The 22,811-nt window shown below is 50.1% G+C and overlaps 1 protein-coding gene across 1 annotated transcript in view; it reads right to left on the bottom strand.

The window, feature by feature from the left end:
- SPRED2 (sprouty related EVH1 domain containing 2) overlaps positions 1–18,756 on the bottom strand; it is a 60,006-nt gene extending 41,250 nt beyond the window's left edge. Inside the window, exon 1 of the mRNA XM_082756898.1 lies at positions 18,160–18,756. Coding sequence (XP_082613024.1) covers positions 18,160–18,206 — 47 coding nt within the window. The 5' untranslated portion in view covers positions 18,207–18,756. The remainder of the gene's footprint in view (positions 1–18,159) is intronic.
- Positions 18,757–22,811: the final 4,055 nt, after the last annotated feature.

Here is a 22,811-nt window from a genome sequence, read left to right as displayed (position 1 = left end):
CCCACACAAAGACAGTGACCTCTGGAATTTGGGGCTACTTGCAGATGTCCTAAAGGATGCCATTGACTAAGTCATACAGAAGGTACTTTAACCCCTGGCAACGATTCATCGAGATATTTTTCTAGCAAAAAAGCCTTATTACCGAGGGAGAGTTTCCTACTATTTGCAGGCAAATTCAGAGGAGAACAAGTAGATACTAATTTGTTAAAGAGACAGATAAACATGTACAGGAAATACTTCTATGAAGGTCCTGATCCTCTGAAGATTAATAATCCACAGTCCTGGAGACAAACCCACGACACTGAGGAAACAAGCAAACTATAAAAACAGGAAGAAGTGGAAGCTTATTTATTTATTTATTTTCATGTTATTTTGAGTGAATATTTGTTTTTCCGAAGCCCAAGACACTGGCGAAAGCCTCCATCTGCAGGTCACACCGTTCTCTATACAAAAGCAGCTGCAGAGAGCTTCCTCACCCGGGTCCCCAGAGCTGTCAGCCCGGTGAGGCCATCCTGCATGTTACGGATGAGCTGTCTCACTCGCCAACATTGTTGGGGTTTTTTTTTGGTTTTCACCTTGTTGAAAGCCATTTCGAGGCACTGCAAGGGCTGTCGCTGCACGCACGGCGTTGTGTAGGTGATGCCAATAAGCCAAGTTATTTTGCTGTTGTATTTCTGCCCAGAGCCATGGGACGAAGGCACTCCCTCCAGATAGATATTTTAGTATATTCACTATAATATCGGATTACGGTAATACCTGTTGGAAATGAAGGGTTTTGTCACTAAAGCCACAAAGCAAAGCTGCTTTGGACTCAAATTCCTTTGTTTTTGTTCAAAAGAAAACGAAGCTACCACCACTTGAATTACAATCCCTTCGAGGATGCTGTGGGGACACGCTGAAGCCAGCCACCACAGCCTCTCCCGCGACTTGGGGGCACAACTGCTTTCAGACCATCACAAATCACCACATCACCGCTGTGTTCAGAGGCACTGACACCTAAAGCTGAATTAAGGTGCCACACGCAGACTTCCCAGACCACAGACGAAGTTCCACTTAACCTTAGAAAAGGTTTGTTAAAATATTTATCCCTCTGAAACGCTCCTGTCACACTGAATGCTTCTTTTATACTGTATAAAGTCCTTTTTTTTTTTGTCCACTGGAAGTAATCGCTTTGAGCTTGGGCATTCTTCACTTAAGAAATGTAATTAGATTTCCAGGTTAGTTTATGGGTGCTACCGAGCTGTGGGGGGAAAACAATCTACATTTTAAAAAGACAAAAAAATAAAGGCAAGTGCAGCACCACCGACTCTACTTCTCACTTGGATTTGACTTCTTCCACGATGGCAATCAAGAACTAGATGCTATTTTTATCATGTATGAAACATTTGTATAAATATCTATATATTTTATAAAATATTAAGCATTTTCTATTTGCCTGACATATAGAATATACCCAGCCCCATTTCCTATTTCTGTCCGTATCAGCTCGGGCACTGACTGACAGTAACGCTGGCATGGTTGATTAAGTTGCAGTAAAATCCGATAGAAAAAAAAAAAAAAGGATCTGACGGGTACAGCTCCAAAACAATTCAGAAGTCCAGCTCACCCAAATTATTCTGGACCACAGAAACCCTGGTGCCACTGCAAGGATGCAGAGCTTATCAGCACGTTCCCTGAGCAGATGGAGAAGCGATGGTCTGCAACCAAAACTGGACCCACGCTAGCTGGGCAAGCTATGGGTACCTGCCTTACTCTACTTCACCTTCCCTTTTCAAGTGATTATTTTCATTAAAATCCCACCTTAATGTTGCCCAGCCAAGCAGACCAGCTGTTAAATCAGCGTTTTCTTTGTCTCCCACATGTGTAAGCACACCAAAGTTTCATGAACATAAGCGGCACGATGAAATGTTTTACATCGCCTTGCAACTCTCCATGTTGACTGACAGTGTTGGTAATTAAACAAATCTATCAGAAGTAGAAATAGGAATAATAATAAAAACAGACACAGACGGAACCCTTGAGCGCCAGCTTCAAGGGAACAGCTGTCAAGAAGTTCACTCTCTCTAGATAAAGAAGTACTTGAGGTGTTTGTACCACAGTTTGTACCCAGATCCGATGTTTCCAGACACTTGGAGAAGGAGACAGGTTCGTGCCAGGAGGCAGGGAGCCTGCCTGATCTCGAAAACTGAAAACCAGGTTTGGAAGTAAGAATGCAGCCACGTCCTATGAGCACACCTTGCAATCTGCAAGACATTTTAACCCTGAAATCTCACCTGGATATTCCGACTTCACTTCTTATTTGCTCGAGCTACCAACAAAATCTGGACAATACTTTCACAAAAATAAAGATATAAAATATAAAAAATATAAAAAAAAATACTTTCACAAAAAAAACCCTTAGGACTCCTGCCATTACAGAAGTTCATCAAGTGTATGTCAGTAAGTTTTTTCTCCATCATCTGCCAATGATCAACAAATACTTTTTTGGAAGTCATGAACTGGCTCCTCAAATCCTTTATTTCAAGGCGTACAGGAACATCATGAAGCAGCAAAATGCTGAAGAGTTGGCCACGTCTTCGTGTGGGGCATCTCATGGCTTCTTGGCTTTGCACAGTCCTGGCTGCACGGGACATTTTTGCCTTGGCCAGTAAATCAACTGGTGTTTGAGGCCAGCGGGTCCTTCAGCAAGTCAGAGATGCAAGCTGAATGCATCAAAAATAAAAAATAATTAAAAAAAAAAAAATCGAGTGGCTTTAAAAATCTCCATGGCACCTGCAGACTCTCCTCCCAGCCAAGGTGGCAATTGGGGAGTCTGGGCTCTGCTGCCAGGGCCCCCAGATGCCCGTCGTGCCTGCGATGAGCAGCTGTTGCCGGTATGGAGGGTGGTACGGGGACTATTCCAAAAATCCTGCTCCTGGAGAGTGCCTGGGGCTTCCTCATGACCTTCTGCCAAGCAAGCAGCAGGCAGGACTGGGCCGGAGCTCCAGCTGGAGGGCAGGAGATAAAGGAATGTTCTCCTTCACGGGCTGGTCCTTTAACCATTTGACATGGGAATCCATCTCCACCGTTTCATCAGCCCTTCCTCAAGCCCTTAGGTTTTGGGGTCTTCCCTCCCTTGCCCAGAGCCCCCATACTCAACGAGGTGGCTCCTCGCTTGCTTTCCTGAAGCAGCGCTGGGGTTTGGCTCTTCCCAGCCTGCCAGTGCCTACGTGATTTCCAATAGCAGCACTATCAGTGAACGGGGTTTTATTAACTCCATCTGCTAACAGCTGGCAAAGCAACGGCCTGCATCCATCGGCTGCAGAAGGCGCTCCGTCTGTTTAGATTTATAAGGCTAAAATTAAGCTTTTCCTTTAATACAGGGTAATTTGGGGGTTGGTGTCCCAGTGCTTGTTAGGGCAGGCTTCCTATTCACCTGGGGGCAAGCAGGCTCTTCAAGCTTAATTAGGATGTATGCCCGGCTACAGCATTTAATAGTTAATTGAAGCACCGCGCCAACCTACGGTGCGCTCTGCATGTCTCTCATGCCTCGCGTGGTGGAAGTCCATGGGTGGGAGAGTCGGTCGGGGTGGGGAGAAGGTTTAATTTCAGCCAAGAGGAGGAATGCGTCCAGCACATTGCCTAACTAAGAAAAAAATAAAAATAAAAATCCGCTCTGCCACAATCCAGCCCTGACACGTGACATGGGCGGATTAATTAATGCATGATCCATAATGCAGAGGAGTGCTTAATGGCAAAAAATAAAACATTCACAAAATCAGAGCTACAGCCGTAGAGACGTAATGCAAAGCTGCTGCACCATGCAACAACGCTTGGAGCTACCCAATCCACCCCACTTCTGACGACGCACGTCTTCCGTACACTCTGCGAAACAAATTATTTCACCACTTGCCTCGCAAAAGAGAAACGAATCAAGAAAATCAAAACCACGCCGCGTCGGTCCGATAAGGACCAGTTTGGAGCCCGCGTGCATCAGTCAGCAGGCATCCGTGCTAGTGCAGCGAAACGCAAAAAATCAGGCACCGACACAGCGAGGGAGCTCATCACAAACCCTGTCTTGGAGCTCTCACAACCTTGTGCCAGGCTGGCGTGTGCTTTTGTACAAACAGCCACAAAGACCAGCCTCGGAGGGACTTTTTCCATGTTTGCCTCCGTGTGTTTGATGGGACGGAAGACAGTAACCGCCTTCTGACCTTTGCAACAAGCCACGCTGACAAAATCAAGGCTAACCTGCAATGGGAAGTTACCACATATAGCAGCAAATATTTTCCTTAAGCACAAAAGAGGTTAGTATATTTAGCATTTCAATTAGATCATGAATGACAAAGCCACATTCCTGCAGGAAAGTTCCTGTATTCAAGACGTTCCAAAATAAAATGAATATACAAAGACTGGATTTTAGCCTTTCGGTATTTCCTTCCCCAAATCTGAGGTCTACAGTTGTCAGTAGAAGTTAAATATAAAATGGCAAGAGCATGCAGAAGCTGCGAATGCACAAGCCCTCCAAATTCAGCCTTCAAGTTCCTCACATGCCCGTTGGCTCCATGCAAGGAAAACCCTACGTGGCTTTCTGCCATCCACCAACCTAGCGAGCTGCAATCCATAGGAAGGACTTCCCTGGAGCTTGTAGGATACTTCCTCCAGAAAAGGCTTTTAAAATTCTGGATGTATTTTCTGTCCAGAATTTGAAGTTAAATGTCAAACCTATTTTTCTCCCCCACTGATAACGGGGTATCATTTTCAAGCGTCTCAAAACCCACGATGTAGGAGGAAAATGTGCCTATGGATTAAGAAAATCTCTTTCCTATCAGTTGTTCTCTTTGCTGAATACACTTTCCTTCAGAAGACGGCCACCCAAGCCAACGCATAAACCCAGCCTAAACCCTCACAAACCTCAGCAGGGAGTTTGCTGAGGACCTCGCTCAGGTAGGACAAAGATAACCCCAAACTCCTCCCAGAGGTGAGGCGGGCAGAGCAGTATTCTCCCTAATAATACACCTCTCTGCATTTTCTGTATTTGTTTCAAGAGACCTCAAGCATAGCTTTTGGCACCAGACAGTCTTCTCCTAACACAGTGTGAGGTTTTAAAACGTGTCATTGTTCCCTTCATTGTTTGCTTTGCACCGTGGGCTCTATGCCGCGTGTCTTTCCCCGCCAGCCCCAGCCATCCTTCATGCCTCAGTCACCTCTCCCTGGCTATTTGCTTAAGGCTGTGTACAGCACAGTCACTTCACATAACACAGCGTACAAGTGCACTTTTATGCGGTGCATTTCAACACAGGAGCTGGAAAGGGCTCTCACGGAGTTTCCCTCTGCCATCCCGAGGAGTCGGCTTTACTCTCAAGTTCAGGGAGCAGCAGAAGGCTCTTACCGACAAAACCACATGCAGAAACGCAAGAAAGGAGGTAACTTATTCCTTCCACCCATGAAAACAACAGCTCAGAAGATTATATATAGGTTATTACTTGAAGAAAGCCTCTTTCCATGGGACAGCTAGCTAAACCCACTGCATCCCCCTTACCCAAAGACTTCACGCTCCCCACTGCGCTTCACAACAGAAAGCAGAACTGGGTTTCCTCTGCTAACACCACAGAAACTCAGTGCTGAGAAGCAAGCACATGAAACTGCTGTCGCTGTACCTGTGGAGCCACCTGAATGAAGCTGCATGGGTATCGTACATGTGGGGGGCATCAGCTGTGCAAAGGAAAAGGATGAGTCTATGGCACGCACACCTGAGCTAGGTTTGGGGTTGAAGTCAACAGCACATCCCCACTGTCCTGCTGGGTACTCACGCTGCCAGAAGCCAGAAAATAACACACTGCTCGTTTTAACGGGAAGGAATAAAGCCAGGTACTCTGCACCTGGCAAAAAAATGTGCCTCCGAACGCCATCTGACACCGGAAAATCCCGTCTGCAGACACAAAGAAGATTCACTTCCACCGCTCCAAGAAAATCCAGTCACCGCCTTCCCATGGCCCTTAAAGCAAAGGGTGACCCAGCTGGTCTAGGTTCACATCACAGCAGTTTGTAAAAGCACGAACTGGAATCAATCAGTACATTAGTATTTTTTCTGCTGACCCATCACCAATTAAGTCAACAGATTTCTCTGCCATCCCCCCCTTCCCTTCCTTCCCTCCCTACCGCCCCCGTTACACACAGAGAGGTTTTTTTTTTTCCATATACACTGCAGAACAATCCAGTACTAATTGTACTAAAAAGCAATGCTGGTAGCTATTTACCAAATATTTTTTTTAAGGCATCCTAATACTTGGCCTGTCACTTTCATGAAAAGATGAGAGAGGACATGAAGGATCTCTCTTTGATGCTCGGTTCAGAGCACATCGCTGAAGGCCAGCTGACGTTAATCATCCGAAGAGACAACCTCTTCCAGGCACAGACACGTTCCCTGCAAGCACCAGCAGCACTGCTCAGCTAGACCCCTGCGAGTCCATTAAACGAGTCTTTTTGGCTTTAATTGAGACACGCACCGTATGTTAGATATTATTTCCAACTGTTCCATAGACGACAGATCAGAGACAGCAGCTCCACAACCCCCTTGCTGAAGCAGCCAGGTCTTTCCACCCTTGCTTACAGGGCAGGGGTTGCTTCTCTGCAGATGCAGAGCTCTCAGCTCCCACAGCGTGAGTGCATGGCAAGAAAAAGGGTGGTGCATTTGGCCAAGGAACAACTCCAGGAAACACCTAATGGTGTTTCAAGATGCTCCTGTGCTCTGCTGAGTCCCAGTAAGCTGTACTGGAATAAGGCTGCACATGCCTTATGTTGTCACCTGCCAGAGTAAGGCGTCCTTGAGCATGCTCTGCTTTCTCTAGAAATAGGTTCCTTGAGTCAAGAGCAGCCAGAAGCACCAGAAGGAAGCCTTGCTCACCTCCAAAAGCTGCTGTGAGAGCAGTCCTGCAGGCCGGACACGAGCTGCACTAGGGCAGACACACGGATCTGCCCGGTGGCACGCACACAAGGAAATGACTTCAGCATCCCACCAGAGACAAAACACACCGAACCCAAGGATGATGCCGATGCTTTTCTCTTTGTGTACAGAGCAAAAGCAGTTGCTGCAGCTGCAAAAGCGCTCTCCAGAGAGGAGGCAGCTATCCTGAACTGCAGCCATTAACTTGTGTTTGTTTGTCGCCGATTCTGCGGACACTTGGGCATTGCCGGGTTTTAGGCGTTTCCCTTCTCCTACAAAGGAGGGAACCATGGAAGAAGGCCTGCTGCGTGCCCAAGGTTAGGACACCTGGACACAAAAATAAAATACTTGCTTTAAATACCGACAGCACGAGCAGGTAGCCAGCGCTCCCCATGGGTGACACGAGATCTGCTGGAGAAGGTCTGACTGGGGACACTCATTTCTAGTCCCACCTCAACCATTCATAACCCTAGCACATAAACCAAAGCAACGTTTATCCTTCTAAAAACACGTACAGGTTTAGCTATTTGTCTTGCAGTCAAGTATTCCTGAAACGGTAGAATCACAACCTTGCAAATGGTCTAGCGAAAAGTTATTCCTCCTATTCTTGCAGCAGAGAGGAAGCAAAAGAGGGAAACAGTCTAGTAATAATTAACTGTTTTTTCTTAATAAGAAATTTGCAGCGAAGTTGTGTTTTACTGAACTCCCACAGTTTAAGTGCAGGAACAAAGGCCACAAAATTGTCTGCGTCATCGCAGCCCCAGCCACCACGCACACCCTAGGTACATCCACGATCAGCAGCCAGCCATTATATCACTTAAGTCACCAGAGACCTTGAAGTACATTTTGTCTAACCAAGGCAGAAGCAGAGCAGCAAGTGCTCTCCTGCTCATTGCTTTTCCGCTCTGGCTTTGTTTTTTTCTTTTTTTTTTTAAAGTCAGCACTGAGAAAGCAATTAAGGCTCTCCTTCTCAACTCCTACAATTGCACGAGCGAGGCGGCCCTGACTCCTGAAGTTTATATATTTTCTTTTCAAAATATGAATGGGAAAGTGTACACAAAACACCCTTCTTTCCCCATCCCTTCCTTCCCATGAGGAGGAGTGTTTGTTTTCTTACCCGACCTTATGAAAGGTTGGGGAAGCTATTCCACCAATACTCCGATAAAGGTAGCCCACACTTCCTTAGAGATACAGCGGAGCGAAGGAGGGGGGGACACCAGCCCTACCAGCAATTCGAGCCACTAGAAATAATTTCTACTAGACAGAATGTCAAAGCCAGGGCTTCTTATGTTTCAGTTTACAGATCTTTGTGCTGCTTGCCCACCATTTCTGAAACAATCCACACAGCTGCTGACTTTGGGGAACAGGCTTTCATTGCTTAGAGGGGCTTGGGGTGGAAATGAGGCTTTTCTGCACTCTCTGGAAATGTATTTTGAGGACCTTCTTTAAAGACTTGCACACAGAACCAAACCAAATGAGTGGGTGGCAGACTTTTAAAGCCATAACCTTTTTCATTCATGGGCTGCGGTTTTGAAGCTCCGCACTCCAGCACCAACCCAAAAACTGGGAGACCCCCAGCCACATCTCAGCCTCTGGGTACACAAGCGTTTCTGGAACCTACCAACAAAATCAGGAGAAAGGCAAGAGTATTTTTAAAGAGAAGTTCAGTAAAACCTTCACCATACTGCAAGTGCAGGCATTATAGCAGTAGCTAGCCCAGCATCATGCCAGGGCAGTCCCAGGACCAACAAAAAAGACATCAGACATCAAAAAAGCCTCTTTCTGCCCTGCCTCCCCTTCATCTTCTGCCTGGCAATCATTTCTACACGTACCACATGTGCGCAAGCACAGCTTTTTGGTGGGGGAACACCGCCCCGTATACACACACACACAAAGTCGAGCAGAGGAAATCGCCCACCTCCCGCTCACCTCTGCAGCAAGCTTCTGCGTTTGGAAGGATTTTAACCAAAAACGGTCACTTTTTGATGAGCCCGCTGACCTGGGAAGTTTTAAGGTGAAGGGAGACGCAGACTGTTTGGTAAAAGCATGGGCAGAGGCGATTAAGAGCTCAGAGAAAACCGCCGATACTTATCACCTAGCTTGTTTTGGGAACTACCGCAAAAAGGCATATCGCCGGGCCGATAAGATCTCTTCAAACTGGTGGAGTTTGTGCGTACGTAGACAGAAGGGGGGGGGGAAATGGTTTATTTGGGCTCGAGCGCTCTTCCTGCAGGATGCGGTGTTTACAAAGGGTATTTCGAGAACTTCCTGCCGCCGCTCGCAAGGCCGCTCGCTCCTCCCGGAGCCCGGCCCGGTCTCTCCCGAATTTCCCCGCAGGGCCCCAGAAGGGCACAGGCTTTGGGGTTTTCACCAGCACCCCCCCAGATCAGCAGGGCCAAGCTCAGAGTCACAGAGAGAGGGAGAAATGACAGCTCTTGTTGAGGTGTTTTTCCTGGAAAAGCCTCAGGTTGTCCTATGTAATACTTGTTCTTTTTAAACATGCCTTAAAAATGCGGCTAGACCCCTTTCTCCCCCCTCTTTATTAATAGTACTTTTAAATCACATTAACTCCACACTTTGCTTTCTTCAGGCAACAAGCAAAAAAAGCTCATCTTCAGCGCTCCTTAATAAGCTTCAGGCCATTTCACATTTGGACTCTTCTGCAGCATGGCAATCCCCAAACACTAAACACTTGCGAGAAAAGGAAAAAAAAAAACACAACACGGAACTTCTTCTCTTAAGCAGCTCTAGTGATTTAATTATCCCGCAGCCTTTCATTTGTGTTTTTAAGCACGGAAAGCAAGTTGGGCACTAAGTTTTCCCCCTAGTTCAACAACTAAATGCCAAATGCTTTTTGGAAAGCACCAGGTCCTCCAGGCAAGGCAAACGTCGCTGTTTTTCACATCTCTCACAGCTCCCTAACCTCTCCATCCCCACAGCCACCGAGCTGCATCCATCCAGCAACAAGACGTACAGAAAGGCCTGGCTGCGACCAGCTCAACGCCTCCCGCGCCAAGTTTCAGTCAAGGATGAGTTATGTTGGCAGCACCATAAATCTCCAGCGATGAAGTTTTTGCTGTAGTATCTCCAGTATTAAGAATAAAATAGAAAAGAGCAAAGCACAAGCATGTATCACTGAAGTATCAGTGGGTTTTACTCAATATATACATAAAAACACTGAGCTGAACCAGCTCTGAAAGAGGGATTTGTGCTGTGGCCTAAGGCTGATGCTGGACCCTGGCAATTCAGTGCTCATCCCCCAGCAGGGAAAATTTGGCTTGCTTTGCACGGCCACAGCATTTTTCCGTATCTAGCCAGTTGGAGCTTCTCCTGGGATTTGGGAGCAGTGGGTTTTGGCTCCCTCGGGCCTAAAACCCTGCTCTCCCAGCCCGAGCAATGGCTTTTCTTCTGGGTCGTGTTGTGTGAACGGGGCGAGCAGGGGCATCGCCTCCTCTCCTGCCTTCAGGCACGGTTGCCCAGTGAGGCCCAGTAGGGCTGTGGGGTCTCTCTGGAGATCTCCAAAACCTGACAGGACGTGGTCCTGGGCCAGCAGCTCTGGGTGGCCCTGCTTGAGCAGGGGCCTGGACCAGATGTCCCCCGGAGGTCCCTTCCCACCTCAGCCATCCTGGGATTCTGCGAGCAGAAAGGAAGTTAAGCAGCTGAAATAAATTCTGAGGGTGCTTTGAACGAGCCCGGCTGATAACTCGCAGATCTCTGTGTAATTTTGAAGAACCAGACTGTTTGTAAATAACTTGCAACGCTGGACACAGAAGCCCTGCAGCAGGGGCCGAGTTTACTCCTCAGCTCTGCTCAGGTCTTACAGTAACTCCTGACCGCATCCCTTTGACTCGTGGAAAATGAAGGAAAAAAAATAATCAACAAACCACCAGCTAGCTCTCTAATAATGAAAAGAGTTGTGGAGATGTGCTCATTGTCCCTGCATCACTCCAGAAATGAAGTCTTTCCGCAGGTGACGGGCTTGCTGTGGTGCAGCACCGGGTTCCAGCGCGCAGGGAAGCGGCTCTGTCATTTCTTGCAGCATCCTGAAACCCCGACTGCTGCCAAGACACCTCCGCTGCATTTCAGCAATTGCAAAAGGAACTAATCTTGCTCCTAACTACTTGCTAAACAGGTAAGCAATGCTAAATATTTTAATGTGTGGAAGGGGGGGAAGCTGCCCAGCCTTCAGCCCCATTTTTAACTAGTGAAAAAAGAAGTCATGCACATAGCCACGCAGGACAAACATAAACCACAATTCAGATCTAAGCATTTCAGGTTTCCTCAGGATGCGTGTGCATGTGCACACCACCCTCGTGTCCTCACACGGCTACACAGGTCCCTGTAAGCAGAGAAGCGCTTGCACCACGTCCCTTCCTTCCCCATGAGGCAGATCAAAAGACACCAGGTTTTACAACACGTCTCAGTACTGATGCAAGCCTCCCGCAGGTCAGCAGCAGAGGGATGAGAGTGACCTACTCACCTTCCTTGTTAAAAAACGGAAAAAGCACCTGCTCTCAGCAAGAGACACAGCTTTGTTCCTAGAGAGATGTACACACAGAGGTACCAAGTCTTATCATGACACGTGGCAGGCCGGTTAATACCCACGCATGAACCGATCTGTTGGATCGCTCAGGTCTGTGGCTCAGGATGCTATTTGCACCTTGCATCCCCCCTGGTTCTGTGGCTCCTCACCTGCCAAGTGCCATCCAGCAGGGACCAGGCTCCAGCACCATGGCAATCGTTGCTTTGCTCCTCGCCAGGCTTTGCGAAGGTGAGCAGCCCCACAGCCCGCTTCTGGAAACATCACAGATGATGGGGAAATCAAAGAGTTTGGCTACGGAGCCGTGTAACCCCTCCTCCCCGTGCTCGCCAGTAAGAAGAAATTTCCTTCCTCGATGGAATAGCCATCAGCTATCGGGCTCAGCTGACAGACTCAAGATCTCTGCTCTGATTACAGCACACGTAGGAGTCGAGAACAAAGGGGGGAAAAAAAATAAAACGCAAACAGTCCTTGAAGTGTGAGTTGCAAGCAAAGAAAGTCAAAGAAGAAAGTTATTCAAAGAGCTGAAGAACAAGGAGACCGGAGACAAAAATAATAATTTGGGCTAAATCTCCCTCAGACCTCCTGCAACAGGTAGAACCTGCTGGCTGCTGGCACATGCATCCTTCAGGCCCTGAAAGCGCACTTTGTAATGCTGTTTTTGATAAAACACAGCTTGCTTTTAAGGTGAAGCACCTACTTCTGCTGCACGAGGCAGCCGGTGTTTGGCTTTGGGAAAGGAGAGGCAGGGAGCGCCGATGGGACACTCACAGCACCGACACCAACAGTGGGGCTGATGCCCTAAAAAACCCCAAAAACGAGCGCGACGCCACGGCACAGCTGCACAAGGAAGCAGAGCTGTAGGAACTGCGCACGCAGACCCACACATGCCAACCCAACCCAAACCGCAACCTCCGTGCCAAAAAGCTGATACAAAACCAAAGCAGAGGGCGAGGCGTGAAGGGGGGCATCGAGAGGCAAACGGAGAGAAAGCTTTGGGGCAGAGGACATGGAGAGGAGCTGGCAGGCACAGCCCCGGGGAGCCAGCGTGTCACAGCTGACGGAGCACCAGAAAAAGAAACGATGGAAAAGGAAGATGACCAGGAAACGGGGGGGTGGATGTGGGCTGGGGAAAGGTAAGCAAGGAAAAGAAAACTCACAAAAACTTGGCAGGACACAGAAGGAAAGCAAACAAGGAGAATTAGAAACCACCAGCAGAGTGTCCCTGCGGCCAGCGTGGGAGAAAGGGTCAGTGCCACAAGGTGCTGGAGATGGTGCCACCGCTCTGCTCGCTGGCCAGCTGGGAGAAGACCTCCCTTCCTGGTGCAGGGCTGTACAGGGCAGCAGCTTCTCACCTGCCTTCTGCAGAAACAGGGACTGCTGAGGCTCATCCCCCCCCGTGACACCATCCCGACCACCACACAGGACGTGGGGCTCACCAGCAGCCCCCCACCAGCACCACTTTGTGGTCCTTCCTTCGACATCTGACCCATCAGAAATCCTCCTGCAACTGCACATGGGCAGAAACAAGGTGGTTGTACCCTCACGCCACAAACCATCCAAACCGCTTTTATTTTATTTTTAATTTCCACGCTGCTTCAGAAGCTTAAGTCCTCCAGAAATCAAACTTAGCAAACAGAGCATCCAGAGCTGTACTTTTCAGTTTTATTCATCTCTGTCCCCTCCCAGTCCTGAGCGACTCTTGCAAGAATTACCTGACGCTGTTAAGAAAGGGTGGGAAAAGAAAATAACGCATATTTTTCCATGGATTTGGTGAAGGGAGCAAGCCAACAAGCCACAAGACTTTGACTTCTGCAGAACCATCCATGGGCTGAATCCAAATGCGATGGCATTTGTAAAGGCTGCTCGCACCCTTTACGGAACCGTAACGATACTCGGAGTTCGCCGACCGCGTCCCTCCCAGGTTTAATATCTCCAGAGGATCATTTATTCTTATTCTGCTGGAGGGAAGGAAATTGAATTTTCCAACCTCTCAAGCATGCCAGAACGTGCACTAAAATGACGGGGGGCTGAACCCAGCAGTCACGTTGCCTCTCGTTCCCGAGCTCCTGTTTTCCCGCCCGGTCCAGAAGAAGAAGGACAATTACCATCATCTCCCTGCGGTTTGGTGGCCTGAAGGAAACAATTTTGTGGTTTCAATCCTGCTACCAGCGAAGCGAGTCCACGTTAAGAAAGAGCCTCCCCTGCACGACGTACACTTTTGTTTGCAGCCTGGGGATTTAATTAAATGGGCAGATAAAGCCTACCTTTTAACCCACGCTAGAGGGTGCGCCAGATCAAGATTAGAGCGCGCTGCAAAAACAGGTCGAAGCAGCTCCCGGCCGCATCCATGCCACGGGCAGGCACCGTCCATCGCCAGCCCCCGGTGCTCCGTGCTGAAAAACCCACTCGCTGGCCCAAAGGCGAGTTCCTTCGGCTTCTCTTCGTCGAAAACAGGTCTAGGGTTTTCTTAAGGTTTGGGCTAAAGTGCTGAGTCCACAGAGGAATTCAAGTCCAGCTCTTTCCCTCTTGCTTGTACGCAATCCTCTTCCCACAGGTCTCTCTCCATGTTGACCGAGCAAACACCCTTGCAGAAATCCCTCTATCTATAGCTGCTTTTCAAGTTGTTTCCAAGACAGAAGCAGAAAGCGTAGCTCCTCTTTTTTTTTTTTTCTTTTTCCTTTTTCCATCCGACAGAGCTATTATTCCCTTATAAACAGCAAGTTCTCCAAGTAACTGAACAAAGCAGCTACTTACATGTAGTATTTTAAACAGCCATGTTTTCGGGCCAAGAAATAAACAGTTATATTTTGGCAACCCTTCATTTCCTGTCCTATTTGTGAGCAATAATGTCATGACACATAGTATGTCCCATGCCTTCCTCCCTGGCTCAAGCTCGCAAGAAAAAAATGTTAGCTGAATGAATGGCTTCTGACAGCCACAGAAAAAATCACCAGGATTGGGCAAAAGTGGGTTGGAAATGGAAAAGGAGAAGAAAAAAAAAAAAAAAAGATTTTTCAGTGTAAAGGGCAAACTGCTACAGTGATGGGTTCAGTGTTTGGAGCAAGTGACGGGGATGCTGCTCGGCATTGGGAGGTGGGATTGGGGGACCAGTGCAAGGACAATTCAGACCAAAATGAGCCTGGAAGGGGGAAAATGCATCGCCCCGAAGCACCGCCACAACCCAACGCTGCGTTTTGCCTCCTAACACATCCGCAACGCCCCAGGTTAACCTGGCAGGGCGAGAAGCCCCGCGGGGCATGGCAGGAGCTGCACGGGCGCGCTTCCAGCCCGCGGCACCGGGGCTGGGGCAGGCAAAGAAACCCAGCGGGGACGGCCAGGTCGGGGCTGGGGGAGCCGGCTGGGCTGGCGCGGGGCTCCCCGGCTCCATCCCGAAAGGCAAGGCGGCGTTCGGGACCGCCACTTCCTCGTTCTCTGACCTTTTCCATTTAATTACTTCCTGTGACTTTCTTGGAACCCTGCATCGTAATGATGCGCCCGGCCGCCTTCGGGCGTAACTGAATCATTTTATGCCTTCCGATTCGGCTGAATACTCCTACTTGTAACCAGAAATACAGCGGTGACCTGCCTAGGGGACACTGGCTGCCCGCCCCGGGCTCTCCCACCACCTCCCGGCCCTGCGGCTTTAACGCTGCCCGTTCATCATCCCCTCTCCCGGCCCCGAAAAGGGAGAGGAGCAGGGAGGGAAGCAGAAATGAAGCCCGGGAAGCAGAAAGAGGCGCCCTCCTCGCAATGACAAATCGACCTCTAAGTATCGATCGGAAATGGTGCAGTCATTAAGGAACCCATGAGTCTCCGGCATCCTAAGCCCTGTTTCTCCTCCTCGGTTTTGCGAAACGTTTCAAAACTCAACATATTATAAGCGATGTTCTCAAGACAAAAAAAAAAAAAAAAGCCAACAAAAGGGGGAAAAAAAAAACCTAATTTACTTATTTTAAAGTGCATCCTGACAGTGGTCCTTTTTTTGCAATCTGGCTGTTAACATTTGCTCACAGTGCACTCAGTGAAATGAGAATAGCTATGCAAATTAAAGCCAGATATCTAGGGCAAATAGCACGCTATACTACCATTGTTCTGACAGCTAGAGAAAACTTATCAGGAGAGCCCGTCCTTATTTCTTTTAACGCCATATATATTGGAGAAATAAAAAAAAAAAAAAAATCACTTCACCCACCGCCGAAACGAAAAACAACATATGAGTCACTCGCTTCAGCAGCGCTATCAATCAATGCGAGGCCGGAGGGGAAGGGCTTAGGAAGGAGAGCGTGGCGTACCTAAAACACCGAACCCTGTCCCGCAACATCACGGCCCGGGTTGTGCCGGGACGGGCCCGGCGCTTCCACGGTGCTGGCGGCAGCAATCCTAAAAGCTGCTCGGGACGTGGACTGACTGTGTTTGCCAAGGAAATTGGTATCAGGAAGGGGGCTCGGCAGCAGCAGCCCATCGCTCCCCATCTCCTGCTCTGCTTCTGCAGCAAAGCAAGCAGGAGAAACACACCACGCGAGATCCTCCCTCCCGGCACACATAGGAAGGACACGAAACTTAACGAGGCGGCACGTGCGAGGAGGATTTATTCTAATAGGAGCTGCAGCCTACAATTAAATAAAAAGAAAGCTGAGCACTTGCTGCTCCACACCGACACTCACCTCTGCGCCAAGGCCCGTGCAAAAACGTGGCTGGGGCAGCGTCCTCCCCCGAGATGGAGGCTCAGCAGCATCGTGCATCGATGCCCACGCGCAGCGAGCACCAGCTCTGGTCCACCACAGGGAACCGGGGCTGCTTTCGTGCTCTACAGCTCACGTACACGGGCCCACCTCTCTCTGCTGTCCAATTTGAGAAATGAAACCGAGAAGCAAACCGAGGACCGGAGGGGTTTTATCGGAAGCGAGTCCACCACGTTTTTCCAGCCAGCTAGGTCATGGCAATCTGCGAGAGAAACCCAACTTTTTTTTTTTTTTTTTTTTCCTGGAAGAACCGTGCCGACTTCAAAATAACCACAATTTCAGAAGCTACATATAAACATGTATTTATAGCCTCTTCGTTAACAAGTGCCAAAAACACAATTCCTCTCAGCACACGCGTTGCAGTCAGGAGCCATTTCCCTCGCCACCGACACCTCTACGGCAAATCACACCGAAACGAGCTCGGCGGTGGGTGTTAAGGCACAAGCCCGGCGCACGCCGGCAATTAAATCTTTACCCTAAGACGGAGCCGGGGTTGCACAATTATTATTTTTTTTTTTCGCGGTGCTTTACGAGCCCTGCGAGGAGCCCTCTCGCCGCGCGCGGCACATCCTATGGCGCTTGGCACCGCACCAGTCCTGCGTGCGGTGACTCATTTCTCTGACTGTCAAACCCCGAAAAAGAGATAGCCAGGAACGATGTTCTGGCGAGGAGGAAGAGCTGCGAGGAGCCGGCCCTGCAATTCGGCAGCAAATTTTTGTTAGGTTTTATTATTTATTTTTTTTTTTTTTTAAGGGGTGTCAGTCATTTTTCGGAGGCGCAGAAGGAAGGGGGGGGTTAACAGCGGGGAGGGCTGGGAGTGCTCACGTATGGAGGGGGGTCCCCAAATCCTGATTGGGGGTGGGTGTAGGATGGGTTGGGGAGGATTTTGGGGGTGCTGGGTGCAGGCAGCGGCCGCCGGTGACCGGATTTATGAATGCGCCGTCATGTGACGGCCGCCTCCTATTCACAAAACGGCGGACGGGGGCGGGGCTCCGTGGCCCCCCCCCTCTTCTCCCCCCTCCACCACCCAAAAAAAAAAAAAAGCAAAAAAAAAAAAAAAAAAAGCAGCCCCAAAGAGCCCCCCCCTGCACCCCACCTCCAGGGTTTAGCATTAAGGGGGGGGGGTCCCCATTTACACCCCCACACACACTCCCCTTTAACCCCCTCCCCCCGGGGCTCCTCCCCCCCCTTCTTTTTTGGGGGTGGCCTCCGGTTTATTTATTTAATTAATTAATTGAATTTTATTTTTTTTTTTTGGGGGGGTGGGGGTGGGGGGGGGGTGCTGTTATTATTTTTTATGAATGAAGAGGGCGGTATGCAAATGAGGGCGGCCCGCGGGGGGGAGCGCGAAATGGCGGATGTGCGCGCGCACGAGCGCGTGCCCGTGTGTGTCCGAGCACGGGGCGGGGGGGGAACGAAATAGGGGGGGGGTAGGGGAAAGGAACCGGGTCCCAGCACCGGGTCAACAAAGGGGCCCCCCCAATAAATATTAAAGAGTAATTAGAAAAGAGGGAAAGGAAGGGGAAAGATCAGGGAAGATGAGGGAAAGGTAAGGGGAAATAAAGGGAAATAAGGGAAAAAATAAGGGGAAAATAAAGGAAAATAAGGGGAAATAAGAAAAAATAAGGGGAAATAAGGGGAAATCAGGGGAAAATAAGGGAAAATAAGGGAAATAAGGGGAAAATAAAGGGAAAATAAGGGGAAAATGAGAGAAAATAAGGGGAAAATAAGGGAAAAAAAGGGAAAATAAGGGAAAAATAAAGGAAAAAATAAAGGAAAATCAGGGGAAAAATAAATGACGAAAATAAGAGAAGAAATAAGGGAAGAAAAGGGACAAATCAAGACGAAATAAAGCAAAATTAAGGGGAAAAAAAAGGAAAAAAAAAAAAAAAGAAAATGGGCAGAAATGCCCCGCGGCCGCCCCCCCCCCGTCCCCCGTCCCCGCTCACTCGTCTGGGTAGGCGTCCTCGGTCATCTTCTCCCCGTCTCGGCTCATCCCTCGCCGCGGGCGGCCGGGCAGCGCCTCCGCATCTTCCTGCGCTTCACATGGCGGGGGAGGCCGCGGCCCGACGGCGCGGGAGGGGAGGCGGCGAGCCGGGAGGGGTGCGGGGCTACGGCCGCGCTGCGGGAGGAGGAGGAGGAGGAGGAGGAGGAGGAGGAAGAGGAGGAGGAGGAGGAGAGGCGGCCAAGGCGCCGCGGCGGCGGCGGCGGCGGCGCGGGGTGCGGGCCCGGGGGAGCGGCGCAGCGCCCGGGGGCAGGCGGCGGCGCCGGGCCGGCCCCATGGCCGCGCTCACGCCATGGCGGGGGAGCGGCCGGGGAGGCTGAGCGGGAGGAGATATGGGGCGCTGTGGGGCTCTGTGGGGCTCTATGGGGTTATATGGAAGAGGTGGGGGGGGGGGGGAGCCCCGGCAGGAAGCAGCGGCGGCGCTGCCGGAGCGGCCGCGGCCGCCGGGAGCGGGCAGGGCAGCGCCGGAGCCGGGCGGGCAGGGAGAGAGGGGAGGGAGGGAGAGAGGGAGGGAGGGAAGGAGGCGGTGGGAGGAAGGAGGAGACGCTGCTGCTGCTGCTGCTGCTGCCTCTGCTGCTGCTGCTGCTGCTGCTGCTGCTGGCGCCTCCCCTGCCGCCGCTCCGCCCGCCCCGGCCCGGCCCTCCGGCTGGGGGGTGCAGGGCCAGGGGGGAGCAGGCGGCAGGGGGCCCCGGGGGGGGGTCTCCAGCAGGGGGTTTCAGCCCCTGGGTGTGCCGAGGTGGCCGCAGGGTGAGCCCCCCCGCCAGGGTTTTGCAGCCCTGCACTCGGTTGAGGAGGAGAAACCCGCCCGGCCTCGCCTGCCGTCCCCACACACCCACCCCACACACACGCATAGGGGGATTGGCGCCCCGCTTCTGTCCCCGCCACCGTGGGCTCGGGTGTCCCGCCACATCCAGGGCTGCAGGTCCTTGGGGGAAGACGCTCACGGATCCTTCACGTCCTGGCCTGGAAGGGGCCTTTGGATTTCTTGGGGTGGAAATGGCGTTTCTGCTCTGGTGGGTTTCGGTTTCCGAGCGGTGGCGATTCTCTTTTCAGGAATAGAAGTGGAAACTCAGCGGGAAAAAAAGTCTGTGGGCTGCCAGTAAGCAAGAGACGAAGAAAGCTTTGGGGCCTTCTGTATGGGTGATCACCCCCGAGGAGCAGCAGCACATCCCTTAACGTGGTACCAGACCCCACATCTTCGTGGTGGTGTAACGTTAAAACAACATCGTTTTCATCACTAGAGGTTCATCCCCTAACGTTGTAGGATGTGTGAGGGGCAAGCCCGCTCCCCTTTCCCTCAGCAGCCCGTGGCACACTCATTTGGGTGCCAAAGCCACCATCCCCTTGCCACCCAAGCACAGTAGGACCCCCCCGGGCTGTGCAAACGCGTGCCCCCTTTGGGGAGTTACGCTGCTGGATCCGCTAAATGGTCCCGGCTAATAACACCCCCCAAGACCTCTATTATTATTTTGGAGAGATATTCAAGGATCCTGCGAGCAGAACGATATGACAAACATCTTGGCAGAGCTGCGCTGGCAGTGGGAGGAAGTGTCCGGGCAAGAGGGAGCGGCTGGGGGCAAGGAAATGGCAGGAACGTAGAAGACCAGATGTAATGGTTTGGCACACCCATCTTTTTTTTTTTTTTTTTTTTTTTTCCCCTTTTTTTTCCCCCTAAACGATGCTGAGACTGCATAGGCTTCCAACTTCCCTAATATCTCTCATGTCAAACATCTCTGTGTTGAGCCAGAGGGTCGATGGGGAGCACGGCGTTCAGCTCTTAGCTCCTGCAGAACCAGGCTAAGGGGAGAGTTACGTGAAAAAAAAACACAAAACAGCCAGGGTGCAATCATGTAATTAAAAGGCCATCATAGCACATATACCCCTGAGGAGGGCTGGGGGCCGGGCGGTCCCGTTAGTGCTGGAGAGCTCGGCTTTCTGAGCTGAGCCTGTGTTAATGTGTTCTGCGTTGTGTGCGTGGACGTTTGTCACCGTGGGGAGAAGCCCGTGCGTCTGAGATACAGAAGCTGAAGTTTTACTCGATCTAGTTTCTTGAGTCATTTCCTGTGGATTTACAAGATCTCACATTTGATCTCTGCTTTCACTGTCATGCTAATTTGGGTGCTGCTAAGCTGTTTATTCCTGGAACAATTTCTCTCACTGTACAGCCCTCTTGTTATTACGTATATGCTGTTTGTACAGACAAATATTGCATTTTATTTTTCGAATATTCAGGTTGCTGTACTGGTTCTTGAGAGCAGTGCTTCCAAAAGCACTGATTTTTCTGAATGAAAGGGCTCTCCGAGGTGCGATTTCTGCTCGTGCATTGCACTGTTTGCATACAGAGATTCTGCTTACACAGTGAACAGCCTTTCCCCGAGATGGGATCGTTACGGTACCTGCAATTAATTAGGCATTGGTGGCAGAGCTTCAAGACAGCACCTTGTGTGTGCTAATGATTTGCATGCTATGAATATTTTGTGCTTCGTATTTGAATGGAAAGTTCATTGTGCAGAGTGAGACTTCATCTGCTGCAGACAACCTGGTGTATGGACACTGCTTCTGCTTGGACTGAAAACAGACTTCCCCGAGGGCTGTTACGCTCCTAGCTAACACTAATTTTAGGTGAGAAGCGCTGGAATTTGGCAGGACAGAGTTCAGAATGGCGTTTACTGCAGGCTTGCAACGGAGCCTGTTGCCTTCCCATGCTCTTGCCTCTAAAACCTCACAGCTGAAGCCTTCCATGCAGCTGAAGTAGGAACCTCAATATGAATATCGGTACCTTGTTGACTGTGCTGGTTTCAGTGGCTTTTCCTCTGACTCACTCTGTGACTTTGAATGAGTGAGGAGTGGAAGTTGTCAGTCCTGATTCACCCCATCCTCCAGACAATTACCCCCCGCCCCAATAATTCTTTTGAGCAGCAATCATACTTTAAAAGCAATGATAACATCCGTGTTTCCCCCCCCCATTATAACAGCTCAGAACAGAAGAGCTGCAGAAGCGATCTGCAATGTCTGCAGTCAGCTTGAAAGCTTTCAGAGCTGACACATTTTGGTAGGTCGCAGAGTTAGGAAATACAAAGCTTTTTTCAGCAGGAGTGGGATTTCCGCATGCGGTTTAGAGAATTGTTGCAAGGATTTCGGGTAGCTGCCAGGGGAACAGGAGTTAGAGAGCTCCTTGCAGTCTTCCCAGGATGTTCTTCGGAAGGACAGTAAGACCAGAACAAGAGAGCAGAAAGGAACCCTTGCTGCCAAACAGACTTCTTCACCCAAAAAGCAAGAAAACCACCATTTTCTGGGCCTTTTTTTTTTTTTTTTAAATTTATTTAAATGATGTGTTTTACTTTATCTTGACAAAGCTTATGCCATCTCTTTGCTACCGCATGGATGCACCTCTCAGTACAGCTCTGGGACGCTGAAGGCCAGGGGAGAAGGACTGGAAGGGAAGAATGTGGAAGGAGAGCAGAGATCTCAGAAATAACCCAACGCTCACAGGTTAAATAAAAGAGACGACCGAATTGAGGAGCAGCTTGGTGCTTTCAGCTGGAGGAAGAGGTGGAGCAGGAGCTCAGCCCTTTCTGGACACCAGAGGACAACAGCCACGTCCTGATGGCCAGGATGGCATCCACCAACTCTTGCCATCAACCAGCTCAGTCAACCATGAGTCCCACATGTGGGACAACCCTAGTTTCATTCACTGCTGTACTCACTCAACCCTGTGCTTTCCTTCACCCTCTCCCCAAATAAAAGCAAGGGTTATTGAAATCAAGTGAATGTGAGGAAAAGGGGGCTTTTCAAAGCTACGGGGCTCTCTGATGTCCTCTTAATATACAGCAGTAAGTGATTTATAGCCCTCCTGACGCGATGGTTTGGTGTTTCCTTTGTGTGCATAACTTCCTTTTGATATAAGGGGATGATAACAAACCCAAATTGTAATCTCATAAGCACATGACACATTGTCTTTGTGGTGCAGATAGCAGGAAAATGCTCTGATCTTGAGTTCAGAGCTTCACCCCCCCAAATTTCACCCTGGTGACAGAATGGCATCAGCAGCGTTGGCAGGAGGGTTTCCTTTGGACACGGTGATGCCAGCCGAAATTTGCTGGGAGCCCTCCTGGAGCTGAGTCCCTGGTGTGGACTGAACAAGAGATGGGCGCACAGTTGCTTCTTGAACTTCTTTCACATCTTTTGGATGAGTGCTTGGGAGGAAAACCTTCACACAGCACTGAGGGCTCCCCATCTGCTGGCCATTCCCAACTCAGCGTGTGCCCCGTCCCATCGCATCGAAGGACGAGCATGCACAAACTCTGCTGCTCTCACGGATGTGCTGGTAACCGAGGGGGCTGTCCCTAAAGCTGGGCTACTTTGGGCACCAGGAAAGGGCTGCCCTGCCCTCAAGGTGCCTTTCCACCCTTGGGAGCCTCCTGCATTTATGGTGCAGCTGTTTCCAGGTTCTCATGGGAGCCGGATGAACAGATGCCAAATAATCTGTCCTCAGGGAGCACAAAAATGGATGGATCAGGGAAAGACGTCGGAGCTGTGCACACCTCCTTCTCCCCTCCCAGGGGATTATTTGAATTAGGCCTGAACCCTTCAGGA

This window comes from Aythya marila, assembly GCF_965140915.1.
Source record: "Aythya marila genome assembly, chromosome: 3".
Taxonomy (NCBI): Eukaryota; Metazoa; Chordata; class Aves; order Anseriformes; family Anatidae; genus Aythya; species Aythya marila.
The sequence above is the reverse complement of the archived record's forward strand: the minus strand, read 5'-3'. Positions and strand labels throughout refer to the sequence as shown.